Below are 26,097 nucleotides of genomic sequence, written 5' to 3'. Positions count from 1 at the left end.
ATAATCTAATTTCTGATCCGAGGTGCTTTATCCAAGTAGTATTAGCAACTCCCCACTGATGTGATCTAAGATTTCATAGCATTTGCGCGCACGCCGCTCTTCATATGACCACACTCAGCTGACATAGCTATCGCTTTCCTAGATAGTTCGACCTCCTTGGGCTGACGTCAATTGACCAGAATTTTGTTGTGGTTTTTGTTTCATCTTAATTTTACCAGGAAGTTTCTTGATGTTTGAACGTCTTGTTTGAGGGAGATCTGGCAAGTTTTTAGCATGGGAATAGCTTATCATACATAGTCACAGACAGTACATAACTATGGATACCAAGACAATTCAAAGTATCAAATACTTAGCAGCATAATCAATATTTGAAAGCAATCCTTTAAAGCATATCATATGGTCATTCACTGTTTACGATGGGTATTGCCTTCCTATGCTCTTGTTCTTGGCCTAACATTCTTCTAGCCAGCACTCCTTGACTCAACCTCACCTGACCTAAATGTTATGTATTTTACTTTCTCAGGATCATTCTCCCCTGTCTTGTCCTGTCATTGGCAACTGGAAGACACCATCTACACCCCACCCCAACCCCCCTCCTGGGTCTACCCGCCCCCCCCGATCCCTCCAACCCCAGCCCTGTTGTGGTCCCCCCCCTGCCCCCACCACGTCTGCGGAGTGGGTGCCAGCCCCCTCCCCTGGGGGCAGCAGTGAGGAGCTGAACGAGCCTCTGGACAAGGCTCTGGAGAACGATGCGGAGGGCGTGTGGAGCCCTGACATCGAACAGAGCTTCCATGAGGCCCTGTCCATCTACCCGCCCTGCGGACGCAGGAAGATTATCCTCTCCGACGAGGGAAAGATGTATGGTATGCCCAACCCTTTTCCCATCTATTCCCTGGTTTTATATGATGACTGACTATATGCTGTCCCCTCAAACGTTCATGTACATACACTCTTATGGACCCATGTCCCTTGAAATTGAAGATATGCCGGTATGCCAGTTATATCTGCACTGACCACTTTCCCTCACAAATAAGTCCTACATACGTATACACACATTTACTTCACACAGTTCCCCCCACACACACACACACACAGTTCTGAGTTGTGAGTGATAAATGGCAGTATCCCAGAGTACACACATAGTTCCACACACCCTCTCACTACCACCACCACTCACAGCACTCTGGTTCACACACCATGCTGGGTTTCTGCCCAGCTGTCCCTCCCCTCCGTCCACGTGGCTGAGTAGCGTGTGATGGCACCATGGATGTCACACACCTCTCCATGCTGCTACTCACGTTCTGATTGATACTTGACATAATCCGYTCACCTTCCCTCTCTCCCTCAGCCATTTCTGTACTATACTAGTATTCATTGACATTTTTGTAATTTAGCAGACGATTTTATCCAGAGCGACTTACAGGAGCAATTAGGGTTAAGTGCCTTGATTCGAACCAGCGACTTTTCGATTACTGGCCCAACACTCTTAACCGCTAGGTTACCTACCGCACTATTCGATTACATAACTATGGTGAGGGCATGTTGTTTACCCCGTTTTGCCATATCTCATTATCAATCATACATTTATGTCAGACATACATTACTTAATTTCTTGTTGGCCTTCATACCTATGTTACRTCATTGGCTTTTAAGTGTTGCAGTCCAATTAACATTTTGGAATAAAAAAGTTATATGCAATGATAAGGGAAAATATTTAGATAAGCAATGTGTTTCGGACATACTATCACATTTCAGGTAGGACCCAAATGCAGACTGTGTCGAAGTAACAGTGTTTATTACAGCAACAGGGGCAGGCAAACRACAGGTCAATAATCCAGAGTAGTGGGGCAAAGCTACAGGATGGCAGGCAGGCTCAGGGTCAGGTCAGGCAGAGGTCGGTAAATCCAGAGTAGTGGGGCAAAGGTATAGGACAGCAGGCAGGCTCAGGGTCAGGGTGGGCAGAAAAGGTCAAAACCTGGAAAAACAGGAACATTCAAGAGACAGGAACAGAGGGCAGAATGCTGGTAGGCTTCACGAAACAAAACAAACTGGCCACAGACAAACAGAGAACACAGGTATAAATACACAGGGGATAATGGGGAAGACGGGCGACACCTGGAGGGGGGTGGAGACGAGCACAAAGACAGGTGAAACAGATCAGGGCGTGACACATACGCAATGTAGAAGGATTGTTTTGTCTACCATAGAATGCTGTTAGTACTATAGAGTGCTTATAGACCCTTCAGAAAGCCATAAAGGGACCTGGGAAAAGAAAGTTGGAGGAATATGTTTCATGATTAACAACTCATGGTGTGATTGTGGTAACGTACATGAAGTCCTTTTGTTCTCCCGATCTGGAATATCTCACCATCAAATGCTGACCGCATTACCTCCCGAGCGAATTGTCTTCGGTCATCACCAATGCAGTGTTCTCTATATTCCCCCCCAAGCCAACAACGCTACGGCTCTCAAGGAACCCTACTGGACTTYGTGCAAATTGGAAACCGCAAATCCTGCGGCCGCATTTATTGTAACTGGAGACCATTTCCTGCAGTCAAATAACCCAAATCGCCCTCTTTTGGCCTCATGGGTGGAATGTTAATTATTTTATTTTTTTAACAGATGAAAATCCGGTGATCTATGTTTTGTTATTTTTCAGTTTAGTGCCTCCATCAGTCGCACTGTTTGATGCAATATTTTGCAGTCGCAGGTTTGACTCCGCGAGTGCTGCTTGTATTCTCCGTAACAGGTCGATGGCCTCTGTGTCTGTGGGCAGAGACTTGAGCCCATCATCCACATAGAAATGTCTCTCCACGAACTGTCAAGTGTCTGCTCCGTGATCTTGCTCACCTTCTTGAGCGGCTCGCCTGAGCCCGTAGACAGTGACGGCAGGACATGGGCTGTTGCCGAAGTTGTGGACCTTCATCCTATACTCAATTATGTTTTTGTGATGTCATTGTCTCTGTACCATAAGATTCTCAGGKAGTTTCTGTGATCTTCTCTCACAACGAAACAATAAAGCATCTGTTGGATATCTGCTGTTATTATTACATGTTTTTTCCTGAAGCGGATGAGAACTCCCAGAAGACTATTGTTTAGGTCTGGGCCTGTGAGCAGCATGTTGTTGGAGAGACCATACTGCTGTGCATTGGAGTCGAAAACTACCCTGATCTAACCCGGCTGATAGACCCCGAAGGTCGGGGTTGGACCACAGAGTGAAGGAAAGGCAGCCAACAATGAGCTGTTGGAAAAGCATTCCAGGTGAAGCTGGTTGAGAGAATGCCAAGAGTGTGCAAAGCTGTCATCAAGGTGGCTACTTTGGGGGGGTGGCTACTTTGAAGAATCTAAAATATATTTTGATTTGTTTAACACTTTTTTGGTTACTACATGATTCCATGTGTTATTTCATACTTTTGATGTCTTCACTATTATTATATTATAATGTAGGAAAAAAAATTAAAAATAAGAAAAACCCTTGAATGAGTAGGTGTGTCCAAACTTTTGACTGGTATTGTATATATATACACAGTACCTTTGGAAAGTATTCAGACCCCTTGACTTTTTCTACATTTTGTTTCGTTACAGCATTATTCTAAAATTGATTAAATCTAAACAAATTCCTTAGCAATCTACACACAATACCCCATAATACCAAGAACCCAATGGTCACTCTGACAGAGCTCCTCTGTGGAGATGGGAGAACCTTCCAGAAGGACAACCATCTCTGCAGCACTCCACCAATCAGGCCTTTATGGTAGAGTGGCCAGACGGAAGCCACTCTTCAGTAAAAGGCACATGACAGCCCTGTTGGAGTTTGCCAAAAGGCACCTCAAGACTCTCAGACCATGAGAAACAAGATTCTCTGGTCTGATGAAACCAAGATTGAACTCTTTGTCCTGAATGCCAAGCATCACGTCTGGAGGAAACCTGGCACCATCCCTACGGTGAAGCATGGGGGTGGTAGCATCATGCTTTGGGGATATTTTTCAGTGTCAGGAATTGGGAGACTAGTCAGGATCGAGGCAAAGATGAACAGAGCAAAGTACAGAGATCCTTGATGAAAACCTGCTCCAGAGTACTCAGGACCTCAGACTGGGGAAACAGGATAACAACAGGATAATGACCCTAAGCACACAGCCATTACAACACAGTAGTGGATTTGGGTCTAGTGTCTGAATGTCCTTGAGTGACCCAGCCAGGGCCCGGACTTGACCGAGATCGAACACTTCTGGAGAGACCTGAAAATAGCTGTGCTGCAACGCTCCCCATCCAACCTGACAGAGCTTGAGAGGATCTGCAGAGAAGGGAGGAACTCCCCAAATACTTGTCGTGTCATACCCCAAAAAAACTTGATGCTGTAATCACTGCCAAAGGTGCTTCAACAAAGTACTGAGTAAAGGGTCTGACTACTTATGTAAATGTGTACCTTTTCATTTTTATAAATTTGTAAAAAGGCCCCTTGACTTTTTCCACATTTTGGACTCTGACATTGCTCGTTCTGATATTTCTTACATATGGGATAACATCTGCAAAATGCCCCTCTCCCTACTGGAGTGATTAATATATCTGAGGGTTTAGATCTTAATAAGGTAGTTACCTCATACAAGTACTTGGGAGAATGGCTAGATGGTACACTGTCCTTGTCTCAGCACATTTTCAAAGCTGCAGGTTGAAGTTAAATCTAGACTTGGTTTCCTCCATCATAATCGCTCCTCTTTCACCCCCGCTACCAAACTAACCCTGATTCAGATGACCATCCTACCCATGCTAGATTATGAAGATGTAAATTAGAGATTAGCAGGTAAGGGTGCTCTCAAGCGGCTGGATGTTCTTTCCATTCGGCCATCAGATTTGCCACCAATGCCACCAATTATAGGACACATCACTGCACTCTATACTCCTCTGTAAACTGCCCATCTTTGTATACCTGGCACAAGACCCACTGGTTGATGCTAATTTATAAAACCCTCTTTAGGCCTCACTCCCCCCTATCTGAGATACCTACTGCAGTCCTCATCCTCCACATACAACACCCATTCTGCCAGTCACATTCTGTTGAAGGTCCCCAAAGCACACACATCCCTGGGTCGCTCCTCTTTTCGCTGCAGCTAGCGACTGGAAGGAGCTGCAACAAACACTCTAACTGGACAGTTTATTTATTTTGTATTTTTAACCCCTTTTTGATCTTGTCTAGTCGCTGTCTTGGGAGAGGCTAAGGTGGAGTAATGTGTCCTCCGAAACAACACCCGCCACCTTAACCCAGAAGCCAGCCTCACCAATGTGTCAGAGGAAACACCATTCAACTGACGACCGGAGTCAGCCCTCAGGCACCCGGCCTGCCACAAAGAGTCGCTAGTGTGCGATGAGCCAAAGCCCCACCGGCCAAATCCTATCCTAACCCGGATGACGATGGGCCAATTGTGCTCTGTCCTATGGGACTCCCGGCCATGGCTGGTTGTGACACAGCCTGTAGAAACGCTTCTAGCACTGCGATGCAGTGCCTTAAACCGCTGCACCACTCGGGAGGCCCCAAACTGGATAGTTTTATCTCCATACATTCAAAGACTCAATCATGGTCCCTCTTACTGACATTTGTGGCTGCTTTGCGTGATGAATTGTTGTTTCTACCTTTTTGCCCTTTGTGCTGTTGTCTGTGCCTAACAATGTTTGTACAAATTTTGTTCTGCTACCAGGTTGTGCTGCTGCCATATTGTTTCGCTACCGTGTTGTTGTCATGTTGTGTTGCTACCATGCTATGCTGTCATGTGTTGCTGCCATGCTGTGTTGTTGTCTTAGGTCTCTCTTTTTGTAGTGTTGTGGTGTCTATCTTGTCGTGATGTCTGTTTTGTCCTACATTTTTAATCCCAGCCCTCGTCCCAACAGGAGGCCTTTTGCCTCTTGGTAGACTGTCATTGTAAATAAGAATTTGTTCTTAACTGACTTGCCTAGTTAAATAAATAAAAATCTGTGTACGCAACCAATAAACTTTGATTTGATAGGACACACTAGGTCTTGCTGGTAGACGTCTGCTAACAGATGGCTTGCGATAACGATAGCTCGTCTGCTGGTGGTGGAAAAGCGTTGGGTCCAAACGGAGCGGGTGGTTGTGTGCTTTTCAGAGGAGGTCTGTCATCTCCCCTCTCTGAGCCAGCTCCTTTAGCCATATGCTAGGCTATCTGGGCCCGGCGAGTTCAGAGCCGTCCCCTGATCAACTCTAACCCCTTATAAAGCCTGCAATAATGGGACGGAGGAGAGGGGGCAGGTGTCACATTCTGTTTTAGGGGAAGAGAGGCTGGGGAGGGAGGGGAGGGTGGTGAGAGCTGGGGGGGCGCACTGAGGTGCCCCTTCCTCCCCACGGGGGTCAGGGGCGGGTGATGCGTGCCAGGGAGCACGATGGGCCGTTAGGAATGGCATGCGCTTGGAACCGGGGTTCAAGGCAGCTCCGCTGTAACCCTATACCAGAATAGACGTTTACCCTTTGAGTGCTTGGAGTGAGGGGAGGGAAACAAATAAACACCAAGGTAGCGGCGGTGTCTTGTGCGGCTCCGGGGCATTCTGCACCTGTCCCTGGTGTGTGTGTGTGTCTTTATGCCGCCCTCCTCTGTTCGCTGCTATTTCTGGGATTTATCATGCACTCCCCCCCCCCCCCCCCCCCTGTCAGTCTCTCAGTGGGTCTGTCTACCTTTCAGCTAACCTCCAACTGCTCCCCAAGTTCACCACAGCCTCACGGCCAGACAAAATTTACTACATGAGAAAAGAGACAAGACTGAACCCGCTGCCCCCCACACCCCATCAGCCCCTAAACAGCTAAGCCCACCCCCCACACTGACCCCCCACCCTGTATATCAGCCCTGTCAGGGTCATTGACAGACCTTTCGACACATTGCTCCAACTCAACTCATTTCAACCTAAAGCTATGTTAATCTCATTTTAAATCTCGTTTTAAATTTAAGTATATCATTACATGAAGTGAGAGGAAAACCTATGGAAATACACTACCGGTCAAAGGTTTTAGAACACCTGCTCATTCAAGGGTTTTTCTTTATTTTGACTATTTTCTACATTGTAGAATAATAATGAAGACATCAAATAACACATATGGAATCATGTAGTAACCAAAAAAGTGTTAAACAAATCAAAATATATTTTATATTTGAGATTCTTCAAATATCCACCCTTTGATGACAGCTTTGCACACACTTCCCATCCAACATGATAGAGCTTGAGATGATCTACAGAGAAGAATGGGAGAAGACTCGAGACTGTAATCGCTGCCAAAGCTGCTTCAACAAAGTACCGAGTAAAGGATCTGAATGTCTAACAATCTGTTTTTGCTTAGTTATTAAGGGATATGGTGTGTAGATTGATTAGGGGGGGAAACTATTTAATCCATTTTAGAATAAGTCTGTAACGTAACAAAATGTGGAAAAAGTCAAGTGGTCTGAATACTTTCCGAATGCACTGTATTGCATTTCCTGTCTACAACACTGAACAAGTGCCATTTGAGGCAACAATGCCATATTGAGATGGGGAACCGTTCATTTTGTAGTATGCGTGTAGATCCTCTTCATCCAATTGTAATTTCTTATATCGAGAGGAATGTTTTTGTCTCATATTTCCTCATGCATTCATGGCATTTTTCTCATAATAGTCTGGCCGTCATGCTTATTACTCACTGCAGTTATTAGCTCGCCTATTAAGACAGTGTCACGGATATTGTGGAGGTTTTTGCCCCATCTGACTAACGTCCGGCGTGTAAAGTAACGGATCCACCGGGTAGAAAGGCTTTTCAGAGCCGGGATGACAAATGATGTGTGTTATAGGGGAGGAGGGATGGACAGTTGGATAAGTGCTTTGCCACAAGGTATAGGATACCCATATAGGCCGTATATGAAAATAGCACATTTGATAGTGGAAATGTTGGTTGTTTATTTACAGTGATTGAATAATTAAGTGATAATGCCCAAGAAGCTCAGTTTTAACCAATCAGCATTCAGGATTAGACCCACCCGTTGGATAATCACTCATAACTCTTCTTGTAATCACTTTTATTATTTACATAATCAGAAAAAGGCCCTTGTCTTATGCCTTATGCAAAAATAACTGACATATTATAATATTTTATTCAGTCATCATGTTCTTTCACACCTGCTCTCCCGCTATACCTCCTATAGTGAACATCTGTTTTCTCTGGCCTTCATTGCAAGGGTTTTATTGCCGACAAACATCTTGACATGTTTGTCTCTCTTGTGTAGACGCCAACGTGCCCTGCAAACAGAGAGCAGCAGTTTTTTTCTGTCAACCCTCATTAATAACAGTGTATGATGTAAAGGAAAGGCCCAATGGAAATAAATAATTATCCTCCTCACCCAGGTCCCAACTTTCCCAGTCAAGTGAGAGATTCACTGGACAGAAGGCTGTGTGTAGCTAGTAGCCTTTTGGTAAAGTGCTCCTGTGTCATGTTTCTTTTGTAATAGCAGCTGAGACAGGACAGAGTTCTCAGTACGGTCACCATATCATTGCTGAGTCTCCAGAGAGAGTACTACTGCAGTGGGGTCACTGTTTTCTGTCTCCAGAGAGAGTACTACTGCAGTGGGGTCACTGTTTTCTGACTCAAGAGAGAGTACTACTGCAGTGGGGTCACTGTTTTCTGTCTCCAGAGAGAGTACTTGAAGGCATGGCCAGGTCAGGGTTTGCTGGGTAGTGGGTAGTGGCGACACCTGAGGATGAGGCTGGAGCGGTGCAGGGGCACAGCACAGCAGTCAATGGGGGAGGTCCTGAGTCTGAACCTGACCCTGGCTCTGTAGCCCTAGCCCTGTCTTGACCTTTACTCTCACATGCGATAGGATCCTCCCAGGGACTTTGAGGAATCATCACTGCATTTCCACTAAGGTGCCTCCAGAATTCAGACATGGCTGTCTTGCTTGGCTCTGACATGCATCTCACCTCTGTCTAAGGCCCTGATCGAATGCTCTCTCATTACGTATCCCAAGATCTGACATGACTGGATAGATACAGTTGAAGTTGGAAGTTTACATACACTAAGGTTGGAGTCATTAAACTTGTTTTTCAACCACTCCACAAATTTCTTGTTAACAAACTATAGTTTGGCAAGTCGGTTAGGACATCTGCTTCAAATCAAATCAAATTTTAATTGTCACATACACATGTTTAGCAGATGTTAATGCGAGTGTAGCGAAATGCTTGTGCTTCTAGTTCCGACAATGCAGTAATAACCAACAAGTAATCTAACCTAACAATTCCACAACTACTACCTTATACACACAAGTGTAAAGGGATAAAGAATATGTACATAAAGATATATGAATGAGTGATGGTACAGAACGGCATAGGCAAGATGCAGTAGATGGTATAGAGTACAGTATATACATATGAGATGAGTAATGAGGGTATGTAAACATAAAGTGGCATAGTTTAAAGTGGCTAGTGATACATGTATTACATAAAGATGGCAAGATGCAGTAGATGATATAGAGTACAGTATATACATATACATATGAGATGAGTAATGTAGCGTATGTAAACATAATATAAGTGCATTGTTTAAAGTGGCTAGTGATACATTTTTACATAATTTCCATCAATTCCCATTATTAAAGTGCTGGAGTTGAGTCAGTATGTTGGCAGCGGCCACTAAATGTTAGTGGTGGCTGTTTAACAGTCTGATGGCTTGAGATTGAAAAACAGCTTCTGTCCTCCGTCCTGCTTTGATGCACCTGTACTGACCTCGCCCTTCTAGATGATAGCGGGGTGAACGGCAGTGGCTCGGGTGGTTGTTGTCCTTGATATCTTTATGGCCTTCCTGTGACATCGGGTGGTGTAGGTGTCCTGGAGGCAGGTAGTTTGCCCCCGTGTGTGCGTTGTGCAGACCTCACTACCCTCTGGAGAGCCTTACGGTTGTGGGCGGAGCAGTTGCCGTACCAGGCGGTGATACAGCGCCGATAGGATGCTCTCGATTGTGCATCTGTAGAAGTTTGTGAGTGCTTTTGGTGACAAGCCGAATTTCTTCAGCCTCCTGAGGTTGAAGAGGCGCGCTGCGCCTTCTTCACAACGCTGTCTGTGTGGGTGGACCAATTCAGTTTGTCCGTGATGTGTACACCGAGGAACTTAAAACTTTCCACCTTCTCCACTACTGTCCCGTCGATGTGGATAGGGGGGTGCTCCCTCTGCTGTTTCCTGAAGTCCACAATCATCTCCTTTGTGTTTGTTGACGTATGTGTGAGGTATTTTTCCTGACACCACACTCCGAGGGCCCTCACCTCCTCCTGTAGGCCGTTCGTCGTTGTTGGTAGTAATCAAGCCTACCACTGATGTCGTCCGCAAACTTGATGATTGAGTTGGAGGCATGCATGGCCACGCAGTCGTGGGTGAACAGGGAGTACAGGAGAGGGCTCAGAACGCACCCTTGTGGGGCCCAGTGTTGAGGATCAGCGGGGTAGAGGTTTGTTACCTACCCTCACCACCTGGGGGCGGCCCGTCAGGAAGTCCAGGTCCCAGTTGCACAGGCGGGGTCGAGACCCAGGGTCTCGAGCTTGATGACGAGTTTGGAGGGTACTATGGAGTTAAAAGCTGAGCTGTAGTCGATGAACAGCATTCTCCACATAGGTATTCCTCTTTTTCCAGATGGGTTAGGGCAGTGTGCAGTGTGGTTGCGATTGCGTCGTCTGTGACCTATTGGGTCGGTAAGCAAATTGGAGTGGGTCTAGGGTGTCAGGTAGGGTGGAGGTGATATGGTCCTTGACTAGTCTCTCAAAGCACTTCTGATGACGGAAGTGAGTGCTACGGGGCGGTAGTCGTTTAGCTCAGTTCCTTGTTCCTGTTCCAAGAAAGCTATGGTGGCCTCTTGAAGCATGTGGGAACAGCAGACTGGGATAAGGATTGATTGAATATGTCCTTAAACACACCAGCCAGCTGGTCTGCGCATGCTCTGAGGACGCGGCTGGGAATGCCGTCTGGGCCTGCAGCCTTGCGAGGGTTAACACGTTTAAATGTTTTACTCACCTCGGCTGCAGTGAAGGAGCCCGCAGGTTTTGGTAGCGGGCTGTGTCAGTGGCACTGTATTGTCTCAAAGCGAGCAAAAAAGTTATTTAGTCTGTCTGGGAGCAAGACATCCTGGTCCGCGACGGGGCTGGTTTTTTTTTGTAATCCGTGATTGACTGTGACCCTGCCACATACCTCTTGCGTCTAGCTGTTGAATTGCGACTACTTTGTCTCTATACTGGCACTTAGCTTGTTTGATTGCCTTGCGGAGGGAATAGCTACACTGTTTGTATTCGGTCATGTTTCCGGTCACCTTGCCTGGTTAAAAGCAGTGGTTCGCGCTTTCAGTTTCACGCGAATGCTGCCATCAATCCACGGTTCTGGTTTGGGAATGTTTTAATCGTTGCTGTGGGTACGACATCGTCAATGCACTTTCTAATGAACTCGCTCACCGAATCAGCGTATTCGTCAATGTTGTTGTGGACGCAATGCGGAACATATCCCAATCCACGTGATCGAAGCAGTCTTGAAGCGTGGAATCAGATTGGTCGGACCAGCGTTGAACAGACCTGAGCGCGGGAGCTTGCTGTTTTAGTTTCTGTTTGTAGGCTGGAAGCAACAAAATGGAGTCGTGGTCAGCTTTTCCGAAGGAGGGCGGGGCAGGGCCTTATATGCGTTGCGGAAGTTAGTATAACAATGATCCAAGGTTTTACCAGCCCTGGTAGCACAATCGATATGCTGATAGAATTTAGGGAGTTTGTTTTCAGATAGCCTTGTTAAAATCCCCAGCTACGATGAATGCGGCCTCAGGGTTGTGGTTTCCAGTTTACATCGAGTTAGATAAAGTTCGTTCAGGGCCATCGATGTGTCTGCTTGGGGGGGAATATATACGGCTGTGATTATAATCGAAGAGAATTCCCTTTGTAGATAATGCGGTCGACATTTGATTGTGAGAATTCTAAATCAGGGTGAACAGAATGACTTGAGTTCTGTATGTTGTTTATGATACACCACGTCTCGTTAATCATAAGGCATACACCCCCGCCCCTCTTCTTACCAGAAAGATGTTTGTTTCTGTCGGCGCGATGCGGGAAGAAACCAGCTGGCTGCACCGACTCCGTTAGCGTCTCTCGAGTGAGCAATGTTTTCGTGAAGCAAAGAACGTTACAGTCTCTGATGTCTCTCTGGAATGTTACCCTTGCTCGGATTTCATCAACCTTTTGTCAAGAGACTGACATTGGCGAGACTGGACACTCAAACTCAAACTTTGCTTGACATCATGGAAAAATCTAAATAAATCAGCCAAGACCTCAGAAAAAAATTGTAGACCTCCACAAGTCTGGTTCATCCTTGGAGGCAATTTCCAAACACCTGAAGGTACCAAGTTCATCTGCACAAACAATAGTACGCAAGTATTAACACCATGGGACCAAGCAGCCATCATACCGCTAGGAAGGAGATGCGTTCTGTCTCCTAGAGATGAACGTACTTTGGTGCCAAAGTGCCAATCATCCAGAACAACAGCAAAGGACCTTGTGAAAATGTTGGAGGAAACAGGCACAAAAGTATTTATATCCACAGTAAAACGAGTCCTATATTGCAATAACCTGAAAGGCCGCTCAGCAAGGAAGAAGCCACTGCTTCAAAACCGCCATAAAAGCCAGACTACGGTTTGCAACTGCACATGGGGACAAAGATCGTACTTTTTGAAAAAATGTTCTCTGGTCTGATGAAACGAAAATAGAACCTTTTGGCCATAATGACCATCTTTATGTTTGGAGGAAAAGGGGAGGCTTGCAAGCCGAAGAACACCATCCCAACTGTGAAGAACAGGGTTGGCAGCATCATGTTGTGGGGTGCTTTGCTGCAGGAGGGACTGGTGCACTTCACAAAATAGATGGCATCATGAGGAGGACAATTATGTAGATATATTGAAGCAACCTCAAGACTCAGTCAAGAAGTTAAATCTTCGTGGCAAATGGTCTTCAAATGGAACAATGACCCAAAGCAGTACTTCCAAAGTTGTGGCAAAATGGCTTAAGGACAACAAAGTCAAGGTATTGGAGTGGCCATCACAAAGCCCTGACCTCAATCCTATCGAAAATCTGTGGGCAGAACTGAAAAGGCGTGTGCGAGCAAGGCCTACAAACCTGACTCAGTCACACCAGCTCTGTCAGGAGGATTGGGTCAAAAATCACACAACTTATTGTGGGAAGCTTGTGGAAGGCTACCCGAAACATATGAACCAAGTTAAACAATTTAAAGGCAATGTTACCAAATACTAATTGAGTGTATGTAAACTTCTGACCCACTGGGAATTTGATGAAAGAAATAAAAGCTGAAATAAATCACTCTACTAATATTCTGACATTACACATTCTTAAAATAAAGTGGTGATCCTAACTGACCTAAGACATGGAAATTTTACAAGGATTAAATGTCAGGAATTGTGAAAAACTGAGTTTAAATGTATTTGGCTAAGGTGTATGTAAACTTACGACTTCAACTGTAGATAGATAGATAGAAGCTACGTAAAGAAACCCCTTGCCCTTGCTTACACCTATCCAATAGGGGTAAAACACTGATTACTTCTCGGACATATTCAAAACAGGCGAGGAGTTGCAGAGAATATTTAAGCAATAAGGCCTGAGGAGGTGCGATATATGGCCAATATACCACGGCTAAGGGCTGTTTTTAGCACGATGAAATGCGGAGTGCCTGGACACAGCCCTTAGCCGTAGTATTTTGGCCATATATCACAAACCCCCATATGCCTTATTGCTATTATAAACTGGTTAGAGCAGTAAAAATAAATGTTTTGTCATACCCGTGGTATACGGTCTGATATACCACGACTGTCAGCGAATCAGCATTCAGGGCTCGAACCACCCAGTTTATAATATTATGTAACCGGTGGAGAGATACAGTTCTGTATGGATTCAACTGAAACAGAGTAAACCGTCAGCTGCTGCTGTTACAGTGAGTTCACCTTTGAAACGCAATGTTCACATACTGTATCTTTGAATCCCGGTCTAAGTCTTTACAGCATGACTGTTCGATTCCGGTCCTGGACGGCCAAAACGCTTCTGTTTTTTGTTTCTACCTGGTGGTTAATTGCACTCACCTGGTGTCCCAGGTCTGAATCAGTCCCTTATTAGAAGAAGAGGATGGAAACCAGAAGTGTTTTGGCCCTCCAGGACTGACAGTGAACAGCTTTGCATGGACAGCTCCATAGCAGATAGTGTCAGTAAGAGAGAAGTGAGCTAGCCAGTGGCTTCAGAGACGGGCCTGTGTCAGGAGTCTCCACGCCACCACTCCACATCGCTCGGCTAGTTATCCTATCCGAGGGGAAATCGCACCCTGCCAACACATTCCTGCCTGCGGCCTAAATCTGACCTTAGTTATCACCCAGAGACAGAGAGGCTGTCGGAAGCCGTACGGCTGGCAGATGTGTGTTCAGAAAGGGGCTTGCTGTATGTGTGCGTGTGTGCTCTCTGTCTAACAGAGATGGTTTGTGTGTTACAAAGTGGCTGGCATGTTTGGCCTCATGTCGATCCCATGGAACGCCACTGTTCAGAATAGATGGAGAGTAGACGTAAGAAGCTGGGTCCTCTGTTGTCGTCTGTGCTGGAGTCTGGAGTGGCTAGCGAGGCTGGGATGGCTATGTGCTATGGTGTGAGTGGATGTCCTCTAGCGTCATGAGGGTGTGAGTGTTTGTACACAGAGGTCAAGGGGTGTAGCTGCGTGCGCACACACAAGTACAAATACACACACACACAATAACCCAGTATGCCCCCATGGGGCAGGCAGCAGAGAGAACAGATGCAGGCCCAGTGCTGCAGCAGGCAGGGCAGTCAGGGTGTTGGTATGTAAGGAATGCTCTGGGAAGGAGAGAACACAGAGAGCAGGGACTGACCGTTCAGGGCCAGAGAGGAACCCTGCCTTGTGAGAGGAGGCAGATTTATGACAGGGATGGAGGGGAGGGTTGCACCTGCACCTTCGCGTGACACATCCTGCACCCACCGCTAACCCCTCTGACCTTTCCCTGAGGATGTGAGGGTGAGGGGACCAAGGGTGTTTCTTGGCGCTTCCAGATGATCTCTAGACCAGCTGCGTTCCCAGAGTCGGTCACTGCTCTGCTCTGGAGAACTTGGATCCTATTTCCTAATCCCAGTCTCTAACCTACCTGACCTAAACCACTGAGTTGGCCAAGGACAGGGTCTGCTGCTCCGTCGCCCTCTCTGGAGTCTAGACACCACCCATTCAGTTGACACAGTCACACGATCACACGATGATGACCTCATCATGGTGCTACTGAATGACTACTTCTCAGTGTCTCTGATCTGTCTGGATAATCTTTAAATCATACCACCCGTCCATTTCTGGGAGTGGCAGGGACATCTGATATATAGTGCATTCGGAAAGTATTCAAACTGCTTGACTTTTTCCACATTTTGTTACGTTACAGCCTTATTCTAAAATGAATTAAATAAAAATTGACACAATCTACACATAATACCCTATAATGACAAAGCGAAAACAGGGTTTTAGAAATTTTTGCACATTTATAAAAAACATAAACAGAAATACCTTATTTACATAAGTATTTAGACACTTTGTTATGAGACTCGAAATTGAGCTCAAGTGCATTCTGTTTCCATTGATCGTTCTTGAGATGTTTTTACAACTTGATTGGAGTCCACCTGTGGTAAATTCAATGGATTGGACATGATTTGGAAAGGCACACACCTGTCTATATAAGGTCCCACAGTTGACAGTGCATGTCATAGCAATAACCAAGCCATGAGGTCAAAGGAATTGTCCTTAGAGCTCAGAGACAAGATTGTGTCGAACCACAGATCTGGGGAAGGGTACCAAAATATTTCTGCAGCATTGAAGGTCCCCAAGAACACAGTGGTCTCCATCATTCTTAAATGGAAGAACTGAGCAATCGGGGGAGAATGGACTTGGTCAGGGAGGTGACCAAGAACCCGATGGTCACTCTGACAGAGCTCCAGAGTTCCTCTGTGGAGATGGGAGAACCTTCCAAAAGGACAACCATCTCTGCAGCACTCCACCAATCAGGCCTTTGTGGTANGGGTACCAAAATATTTCTGCAGCATTGAAGGTCCCCAAGAACACAGTGGTCTCCATCATTCTTAAATGGAAGAACTGAGCAATCGGGGGAGAATGGACTTGGTCAGGGAGGTGACCAAGAACCCGATGGTCACTCTGACAGAGCTCCAGAGTTCCTCTGTGGAGATGGGAGAACCTTCCAAAAGGACAACCATCTCTGCAGCACTCCACCAATCAGGCCTTTGTGGTAGAGTGGCCCGACGGAAGCCACTGCTCAGTAAAAGACACATGACAGTCCGTTTGGAGTTTGCCAAAAGGCACCCAGAGGACTCTCAAACCATGAGAATCAAGATTCTCTGGTCTGATTGAACTCTTTCGGCCTGAATGCCAAGCATCACGTCTGGAGGAAACCTGGCACCATCCCTACGGTGAAGCATGGTGGTGGCAGCATCATGCTATGGGGAAGTTTTTCAGCGTCAGGGATTGGGAGACTGGTCAGGATCGAGGCAAAGATGAACGGAGCAAAGTACAGAGAGATCTTTGATGAAAACCTGCTCCAGAGCACTCAGGACCTCAGACTGGGGCTAAGGTTCACCTTCCAACAGGACAACGGCCCTAAGCACACAGCCAAGACAACGCACAAGAAGCTCCGGGACAAGTCTCTGAATGTCAGAGCCCAGACTTAAACCTGATCAATCATGTCTGGAGACCTGAAAATAGCTGTGCAGCGACGCTCCCCATCCAACCTGACAGAGCTTGAGAGGATCTGCAGAGAATAATGGGAAAAATTCCCCAAATACAGGTGTGCCATGCTTGTAGCGTCATACCCAAGAATACTCAAGGCTGTAATCACTGCCAGAGGTACTTCAACAAAGTACTGAGTAAAGGGTCTGAATACTTATGTAAATTTGATATTTCAGTTTTGTATTTTTAATACATTTGCAAAAATGTCTAAAAAGTGTTTTTGCTTTGTCATTATCGGGTATTGTGTAGATTGATGAGGAGAAAAAACTATTTAATCAATTTTAAAATAAGGCTGTAACGTAACAAAATGTGGAAAAAGTCAAGGGGTCCGACTACTTTCCCAATGCATTGTAAACACATGAACACCAGCTTCTTAACAGCTCATTAATGACTAGGTTTAATGGTAACAAATACAGGATGCTAATTTTGAATGGACTGGGAGGATGTCATGTGTGTAGAGACTGTGTGACAGTTTGTGAACATAATGCCCAATCTTGGCTCAAATTATTTTATAAGCACAATGCCAAAAATCTAGATTCCACTCAAGTCACCCCAGAGACCTCGCCAAGTCACCCCAGAGACCTCGCCAAGTCACCCCAGAGACCTCGCCAAGTCACCCCAGAGACCTCGCCAAGTCACCCCAGAGACCTCGCCAAGTCACCCCAGAGACCTCGCCAAGTCACCCCAGAGACCTCGCCAAGTCACCCCAGAGACCTCGCCAAGTCTTCACAGTGACCTTGCAAAAAGTATTTGCCTGCTTTCAGTCAGCAACTGCAAAGTGCACAAGAAATGTGGAACACTTTTTTAAATCCAAAGGGATTAAAGAAATATGCATTGAGGTGCTCAAACAATTGGCGAGCGAGTGCATCTTCTGATAAACACTGAACGCTTGAGCAGTTCCAGCCCGGAAATGAAAATAAGATTCAGAGTGAATGGGTGCCGTGACTGGGCTGTTTGTGGAGACATAAGGAGACTGAGAGAAAGTTTTAAATCCATAAAAGCATGACACAAAGGGAGCCCTACAGCTGTGTGTGTGTGTGTGTGTATAAAGAGGTTACAATCGCCCTCCTTAATTTAAACTCTTTTGTGAACATGTCGCCACTTCACAGAAAACCATCACCGCCAAATTTACCGCAACGCCCTCTAATGCTAACAGCTGCCACTTTCATAAGTCGTAAATTTGCCTGCAGTGGACTAGGCCCCTATTAAACTTTAACACTGTTAGAGATTGATTAGTGGAAAGTTACTGTATGTCGGAACAAACACCGTCTGCTAGAACCTTATCCCCAGCAAGGAGGCTCAGAAGAGAGCTGGAGAAACTATGTTGTGCATTCCATTCGGAGGTTGTGTCCCAAATGGCACTCTATTCCCTATATAGTGCATTACTTTTCACCAGGGCTCTGGTAATAGGGTGCCCTTTGGAGTGCAAGCTGAATCAGATCACTTGTATTGCCTGCCAGTGTTTCTGGGCTCCTTCCTCGACGTAACCGGGCATTCTGATTGGTTCAGACGGGGTAGGGTCGGGGTTCTGACCCAAGCATCACTATGTGAGGAAAATATTATGCTGGTTGTTCCACGTTGTGTTGCGTGACTGATCTCTCTCTGTGTTAATTCACATGGAGATGTGGTGTGACAGGGAAAAATTACAGTGTTTAAGAGGTGGTGCAAACTTGACTCTTCTACAGCTGGGAGGCACGCTGAGTGTGTGTGTTTGTGTGTGCATATAGTACCAGTCAAAAGTTTGGACACCTACTCATTCAAGGGTTTTTCTTTATCTGTACTATTTTCTACATTGTACAATAATGGTGAAGACATCAAAACTATAAAATAACATATGGAATAATGTAGTAACCAAAAAAGTGTTAAACAAAATATATTTTAGATTCTTCAAAATAGACACCCTTTACCTTGATGACAGCTTTGCACACTCTTGGCATTCTCTCAACCAGCTTCACCTGGAATGCTTTTCTAACAGTCTTGACGGAGTTCCCACATATGCTGAGCACTTGTTTACTGCTTTTCCTTCACTTTGCGGTCCAACTCATCCCAAACTATCTCAAGCTGGTTGAGAGAATGCCAAGAGTGTGCAAAGCTGTCATCAAGGCAAAGGGTGGCTACTTTGAAGAATCTCAAATATATTTTGATTTGTTTAACACTTTTTTGGTTACTACATGATTCCATATGTGTTATTTCATAGTTTTGATGTCTTCAGTATTATTCTATTATAATGTAGAAAATAATAAAAAATAAAGAAAAGAGAAAAACCCTTGAATGAGAAGGTGTGTCCAAACTTTTGAATGGTACTGTACGTGTGTGTGCATGTGTGTACAAGGCCAGGGAAAGAGGTGAGAGGCCACATGACCATTGAACCAAGTCCTTTGCCCTGTAACCAAAGCCTTGATGGAGGAACAAGCCTAAGATTTACTGCAGGCGTATTCTATAAACATTGACACACACAGACCAGCTGCCTCTCCAGGCCAGGCCTCCTTCGTCACTCTCTGTGGCTGTGGTGTCTCCTCCGAGCCCGGCCTGGGATCGCATGGCTGCTATACCCCTTCACCTGCTCAGCCAATGTGGCCTGTCTTTCAGCAGCACCAGCCCCGCAGGGTACACAGACCAGGGCAAGCACACACACACACACACACACACACACACACACACACACACCAGTGCTGTTGCACACACATGTACGTACTTGCACATACACACCCACACACTTGCGTTTACACAAATACACACTTTTACTGATAACACATCTACATACACACACACTTACACCAATACAAACACATACAGGACACATTAGCACAGACTCAGACACCCCTCCCACCTCTGCAGCTGATTTTCCTAGCCAACAACGTCCAACATGCTGATGATAAGTTAGAAGTACCTCATCATCCCCTAGCTGACCTATCCTCCTACTGACACCATGCCAAGCCTGTTGCATTTACATACATTCAACAAGGATTTACACTGTTGGACATATCACTATGAACTAATAAACTAAATCAAACTTTGCATGTAAACAAATCCACAAATCTCATTATATATTGAATAACTTTACATTTTCTTAATGCAAATCATTTTTTTAATGTCAAAACTAAAATGTCAATGTGCTGGCTCTTTCAGGACGAAACGAGCTGATAGCACGGTACATCAAGCTACGCACAGGGAAGACGCGGACAAGAAAGCAGGTGGGTTTCGTAACACCACTCCACTTTTCCCCTATATGTTTCCTGCCCTTTCTCCCAAACCATGTGCACCCCTTAAACAACCCACTCACTCCATGTCTGTCCAAGCTGTCTCCAATCAGGAGCTGGAAAAAACCCAGAGAGGGCTAGGGGAAAGCCCTGACAGCAGGAAATTATGCTGCCGTCACTCCTACACATTCCCGAGCCCCAACCCCGTTCTCATGCTGAAATGGGTCTCTCTCTCTCTCTCTCTCTCTCTGATTTAGAGGGATGGGGCCCAATGCACAGATGCTATAGGATCAGACGACAGTGTGTTTCTTCACCACTTCACCTAGCACATAACCAAGCCTCATTAGGAGAGCAAGAAGCAGAGCAATACAGGATCTTTACGGCAGAGAGGACACTGTAGAGGGCTGGATGGGGCAGAGATTTGGACCCTATCTGGGACATGGGATTTCAAGAGATTGGGACTATAAGGTTTCATCTGCCAAAAGATGATTCTGAGATAATTGGCTTTAAAGTTCCAAACCCTCATTGGTTTGAATGGTGTCAGCTATTTTTATCTATTATTATTTTGAACTTAACAACTTGAGTTGGGGGTAGTTAGAGTACTATATAGGCAAAGAACATTGAACAAGGCTATGTCAATAACATTTTGCCAAAAATGCAGAGAACCTTATTGTCCCAAGCGCTCGATTTGATATGGAGTGACTGACTGACATATTGGCACTGACTGATGTTGCATTACATAGAGGGAGAGGGGGTCCATCTGTGTCCCTTTATGTGAAGATGTGATGGAGGGAAAGAGGGAGAGGGGTTGGAGTTGACAATGAGTTGAGGAAGGGTAGAGTGAGAAGGGAAGGGGGACACCTGCTGGTCTAGCAGTGGCCAGGGCCATGAACAATTCAGTTTGGTATTCTTAATAAGTGACATATTGGTTCAAAAAGTCTCAAGACAATGACATCATAGAATGAGAAAAGGAATATTATTGTTTGTTGTACATTTCCTCCATGGAGGATAGTTGGCCGAACCCTGTACAGCACATCTGCCATAGACCTGATCTCTCTCTCTTTTTCTCTATCCCTCTCTCTCTCCTCCAGGTGTCCAGTCACATCCAGGTGCTAGCGCGACGGAAGGCCCGGGAGATCCAGGTGAAGCTGAAGGTACGCTACGTGAGTCTCCCCCCTTTTTGAATCTTGAACCTGTGCACTGCATTGTGGATTGGCTTGAAGGGCTAGTACCATAGCAATGGAATGGGTAGAAAAACGAATCAAACAGGTTCTAAATTCCGGAAGATTTACATGGATCCACCGATATAACGGAGCAATTCGACCTTTTAGAACACAAGTCATCCACATTCTAAACCTCCTCTCCAATGTCTGCCATGCCACATACCATGGTGTTACAGTAGGGACCTTGCTTTCAATGGGAATGTCAATGTCTACCATTCTACCCATTCCAATTGTATGACTGCTACAGCACTAGCTATGCAGATCATTTGGAGTAGTGTGCTGGTGGCTGATGTTTTTAAGGTAGGGGTATTCAACCTGGGGTCTGCCTCCCCCCCTAAGAGTCCACTGAGGTACTGCAGGGGGTCCGCACAAATATTTGTATAAAAATATCCCTAGCAACAGAATATTGCTAGCAACAATAGAATAAAGGAATTTTGTATTACATACCTACTGTTGAAAAATATCTTCTAATGTTGTCAACTTTATTTATCAATCCAAATATTGAGCAAATTGAACTCATTGGCGCTGAGTCTAGGTCCAAAAGGCTTCTTAACAGCTTCTACCCCCACGCCATTAGACTCCTGAACAGTTAATCAAATGGCTACCCTATTTTCATTGTCCCCACCCCACACCCATTTTTACACTGCTACTCTCTGTTTGTTATCCATGCATAGTCACTTTACCTCTACCTACATGTACATATTACCTCACTTACCTCGACTAACCGGTGCCCCTGCACATTTACTCTGTACCGGTACCCCCTGTATATAGCCTCGCTACTGTTCTTTTATTGTTTCTCCTTAAATTGTTATTTTTACATTTCTTTTTTTTCTCTATTTCTTTTTTACTTCAGTTTATTTTAGTAAACACTAACACTTTTTTCCTGAACTGCATTGTTGGTTAAGGGCTTGTAAGTAAGCATTTCACTGTAAGGTCTACACTTGTTGTATTCGGCGCATGTGACAAATAAAATTTGATGTGATTCAATTACACTCAATGGAGTATCTGACATGGGCTTTGAAAAAGCACCCGCTACCAGTGCAGAAAGTGCCGCTGGCTGCTCCTAAGCTTTCTTGACTTGATTAATGTTTTGCCAACACACGGCTAACCTTCATTTAACCAGCTAAACAGCTGTTCTTAGTGAAAATGTGTTTGGAGTTACCTTTCTAGCTACTAGGCTATGTTAGAGTTTACACTTCCTCTTCCAATTATATGGATGTGGGAGGTCAAAATAATAATAAAAAATGATCAAATCCATTCATTTTAAGATGTTGATTACCTCTCCTTGCCATTCACCTGATAAGACAAGATGTGTTTTTTCTTATTTTATTTGCTAACGTATGATGGGGGTCCCTGGGTCACCGGTTTTCCTGGGCAAGAAAAGGTTGAAAAAGCCTGTTTTAAAGTGTGAAGTTGTGTTGTTGGGGAGGCTGTGGTGCTGCTTGGCTGTAGCCATGGTGTTGTTCTAAAGCCACAGAGCTCAGATCATCAGGAAGGCTTCCTATGGTCTTCATGCCATGTTATTCTCTTCTCATTTTTAAGTTTGATTCCATGAAAAAAATTACTCAATATACCATGGCCTTGATATCCATGAATTCGATGTGGAATTTCTAATGGTTCCCATTCCTACATTTCAGTACAAACAATATGGAGAGACAAAACAAATACAAACAGAGAGTGGGTTGTATTTAATAGCACCACCTTAATTCACGTGGGTGTTATATGGAATGCTTAGTCCTATGATGCATATCTACAAATGACCACAGTAAATGTGGATACGCTCCAGCATCCCTGGCCTGAGGCTTGCTGTGCACGATATGAACAAATGCGTTTGTCAGGAGAGAAATACATTTTTGCATTGTTCCTTCCAGGCATTTCATTTGGTAAGTATCTCAATAAAAGTGTTCCTGTTTGGTGGGTTGAAAGCTTTCCTAACACCTCCCGTCCCTAGCACTTTCTTAGTTTACATTTCTTACTGCAGACATGCACGCAAACACACACGACAACACAGCTCTCCGTCACCTTGGACGGTGGCCACTGGGCCACAGCTGGCAGGGCCCAGCATTGGTCACAAGGCATCCTCTGACAGGCCTTTTTAAATACATCTTTCTTGTAACTGAGAACACTACCAAATGTACTCCCCATATTTCAGCTATGCCCTTGTGTCAGCTGGTTCTAGGAACAAGATTGTGCCGTGTGGCCTAGCATTAAGTGGCTGAGAGTGTTGGTAGTCCTCGATGAGTTGGAAACTGCTCAAGTCGGCATGATGGACACACGCACAACAGGACAATAACGCTATACCATAGACATGAATGACTGCTGTTTCTGGTAGCCACCATGTCACCTGTTTACTGTTAGCCGCAAACTAGCTTGATCATTACCATTAGCATAGAGCTAGCCCTCCGACATGCTCGACCCAGCTCCCACTGTGACCTCTAGCAGAGACATAGGCCACTTGTCAACACCCCCCGGCCTCTGCCAAGGCAATAAACTTTACTTTCAACCTCAGGGATCTTGACTGCAATATCACCCATCCTCCCAGCCCAGCCCCTATGATCAACCTGGCTTTCACCCCTCATTTCCCACCCAACAAACAACATAACGAGGCTAGTATTCCCACAGGGTGCTGACTATAATGGAGAGCGTGACCTGACCCCTGGGCCTTGCTGTGTGTGTCTGCAGGACCAGGCTGCCAAAGACAAGGCCCTCCAGAGTATGGCCACCATCTCCGCCACCGCCTTCCAGAACAAGATGGCTCTGCAGGGGCTGTCCAGGCCAACGTACCCCACTGCTGGTGGCGTGAGTAGTGTGTGCAGACAGACAGACACACCCTGTCCTTGAGCAACACTGGGGGATACATATACAGTAGAAGGAGAGCTGGTGTCATGTAGAGTGTATGTAATAAAATATGTTTCCATGTTTTCTTTTTTACAGTTTTGGCATGGCGGTCCTGAAGAGTAAGTTACAACCCTGTGTGTGTGTGTGTGTGTGTGTGTGTGTGTGTGTGTGTGTGTGTTTTGTGACCATATTTCTGCAAGACCGGCAGTCATGAGTCATGACCACAGTAAAATTCCACATGACCGGTAAGCCACGGAAATCTCCTTTTATGCACTCTGAACATGCGTTGGTACTATCCAACTCGCTAACGACTGTCAGGTCACTAATGGCCTGGTACCCAGCGCTCTATTGTCTCTCTAACCACTCCGACATCAATGCAAAATCACATAAAACACTTATCAAAACAGTATGTGCTTTTGAAACTCACCTTACTGTGATCGATCAATTTGAAGAAAGTTCAACAACAGGTTGAAACAGTGGAAAACATGGTCGTTGTGGATGTTGTTTCAAAGCCAAACCCAACGAAATGGACAGCTTATTAGAGCTTATGCATAGGCCAAAATTTGAGCCCATGTCCATAAAAAAATAAGGAATTACTGCATATTACCCACGGCAGGAAAATATTTATTTTTTTTAAACACAGATTTAAGATGTATTTGGTACATAATTGGTCTAGCCTATGCTCCAAAATGTAAAAAATTCTAGTAATGGCCTTTGAGTGTGAACTGTATTATTATGCATACTGGATGTACTGGTTACCTTATGCTACACTCCAAACGTTCTGTATAGTCTGGGAGAGAACGTATAGGCCTAGGCGATGCTGTTGGTTAATTGATTGTGCAGTGCGACTTAGTTAGCCTAAAATTATAGTAAGTTTTTATTTGATTTTGAATATCCTAATTATTTTTATTTTCGAAATTAATAGGCTGACACATTACCTTCAGGTACAGAATATCTCACCACTGCGTTTCCATCTCCTCCTTCATTCCTTTCTCAAGCGCGCAGAGAGGGTCTGTCAACGGATTAATTAAATATGTTTTGTTGTGAAAACGTGTTACTAATTAACTACTGGGCAACTACAGGAACAGGGTTGGAGAACCCATGGCATACACTTTGGCCAAATTGGGCATAATATCAGCTGCCATGCAGCAAGTGGCTGCAAGCCCTCAAAAAGTGGTTGACGTGTGGAGTGAAACAGGAATTCTTATAAGCTATAACGAAGACGCAGGGAGTCAGGAAGCCGGTGCAGTTGGTGAGTTTAATGTGAACGAACATCGAGTGAAACTACAAACACCCGTTTTATCTCGACATGAAACAATACTGCCTGATGGGTGACAACAACGGAGTGCTAGATAAAGCGGGAGTGATCAGGGAAGTGATGAAGTCCAGGTGCGACTAATGATGAGGCGCAGGTGTGCGTAATGATGGGTTGCCAGGTCCGGTGGGTAGTAGACAGGCGACGTCGAGCACCGAGGTGGGGAGCAGGAGTGAATGTGACATAAGCCCAGGAATTTCTATATGCAATCCTTTGTGAAAGCAGAGTTTTGATGGTTGCCACTAAAATGAGAAGGATCCCAACTGCTACTTTTTTTGCGACTTTTTCCAGTCAGCAATATCCTAGAGTCGCATCATGCAGCCCATAAATCGTTTGACTTCTAAGACATTCTAAGGTTTGTGTCATTTCACTAAAGTTGCCAAATAACTCTAAATCTAGCGTACAGGACCTGTTTCAAATGGTTGTTTTTCAGCTCAACATAACCACTTCATATGCGCACTTACTCTAGAATGGGAAAAATATTATTTATATTCTACGTTCAAATATATTATTCTTACTATAAAATAATGTAAAGTAATGGCAAGGGACTTATAAGCATATCTTGTCAGCTAAATGAACTAGCCTATATCATGGAGCATAGCCAGATAACATACAGTAGGCCAACTCATATTCTGTTCTTCTGAAATACCTTTCCTTCATATCATAATGTTTCTTTAAACCTGCCTAAAATAAATAATGG

General features: G+C 45.0%; 1 protein-coding gene across 4 annotated transcripts in view; it reads left to right on the top strand.

Annotated features, from left to right (window-relative positions):
- Positions 1 to 645: 645 nt before the first annotated feature.
- The window catches only part of LOC111971819 (transcriptional enhancer factor TEF-3-like), a 33,751-nt gene continuing 8,299 nt past the window's right edge, over positions 646 to 26,097 (top strand). The window contains exons 1-5 of one of the 4 annotated variants that reach the window (XM_023998627.2): positions 646 to 863; positions 19,951 to 20,015; positions 21,113 to 21,175; positions 23,927 to 24,043; positions 24,179 to 24,201. In XM_023998627.2, the coding sequence (XP_023854395.2) occupies positions 857 to 863; positions 19,951 to 20,015; positions 21,113 to 21,175; positions 23,927 to 24,043; positions 24,179 to 24,201 (275 nt within the window). In that variant the 5' untranslated portion in view covers positions 646 to 856. Of the gene's footprint in view, positions 864 to 19,950; positions 20,016 to 21,112; positions 21,185 to 23,866; positions 24,044 to 24,178; positions 24,202 to 26,097 lie in introns of all 4 variants that reach the window. The other 3 variants (XM_070446109.1, XM_070446110.1, XM_070446108.1) reach the window with 3 other exon arrangements.

Source organism: Salvelinus sp. IW2-2015, linkage group LG13 (assembly GCF_002910315.2).
Source record: "Salvelinus sp. IW2-2015 linkage group LG13, ASM291031v2, whole genome shotgun sequence".
In the NCBI taxonomy this organism is placed as follows: domain Eukaryota; kingdom Metazoa; phylum Chordata; class Actinopteri; order Salmoniformes; family Salmonidae; genus Salvelinus; species Salvelinus sp. IW2-2015.
The sequence above is the reverse complement of the archived record's forward strand: the minus strand, read 5'-3'. Positions and strand labels throughout refer to the sequence as shown.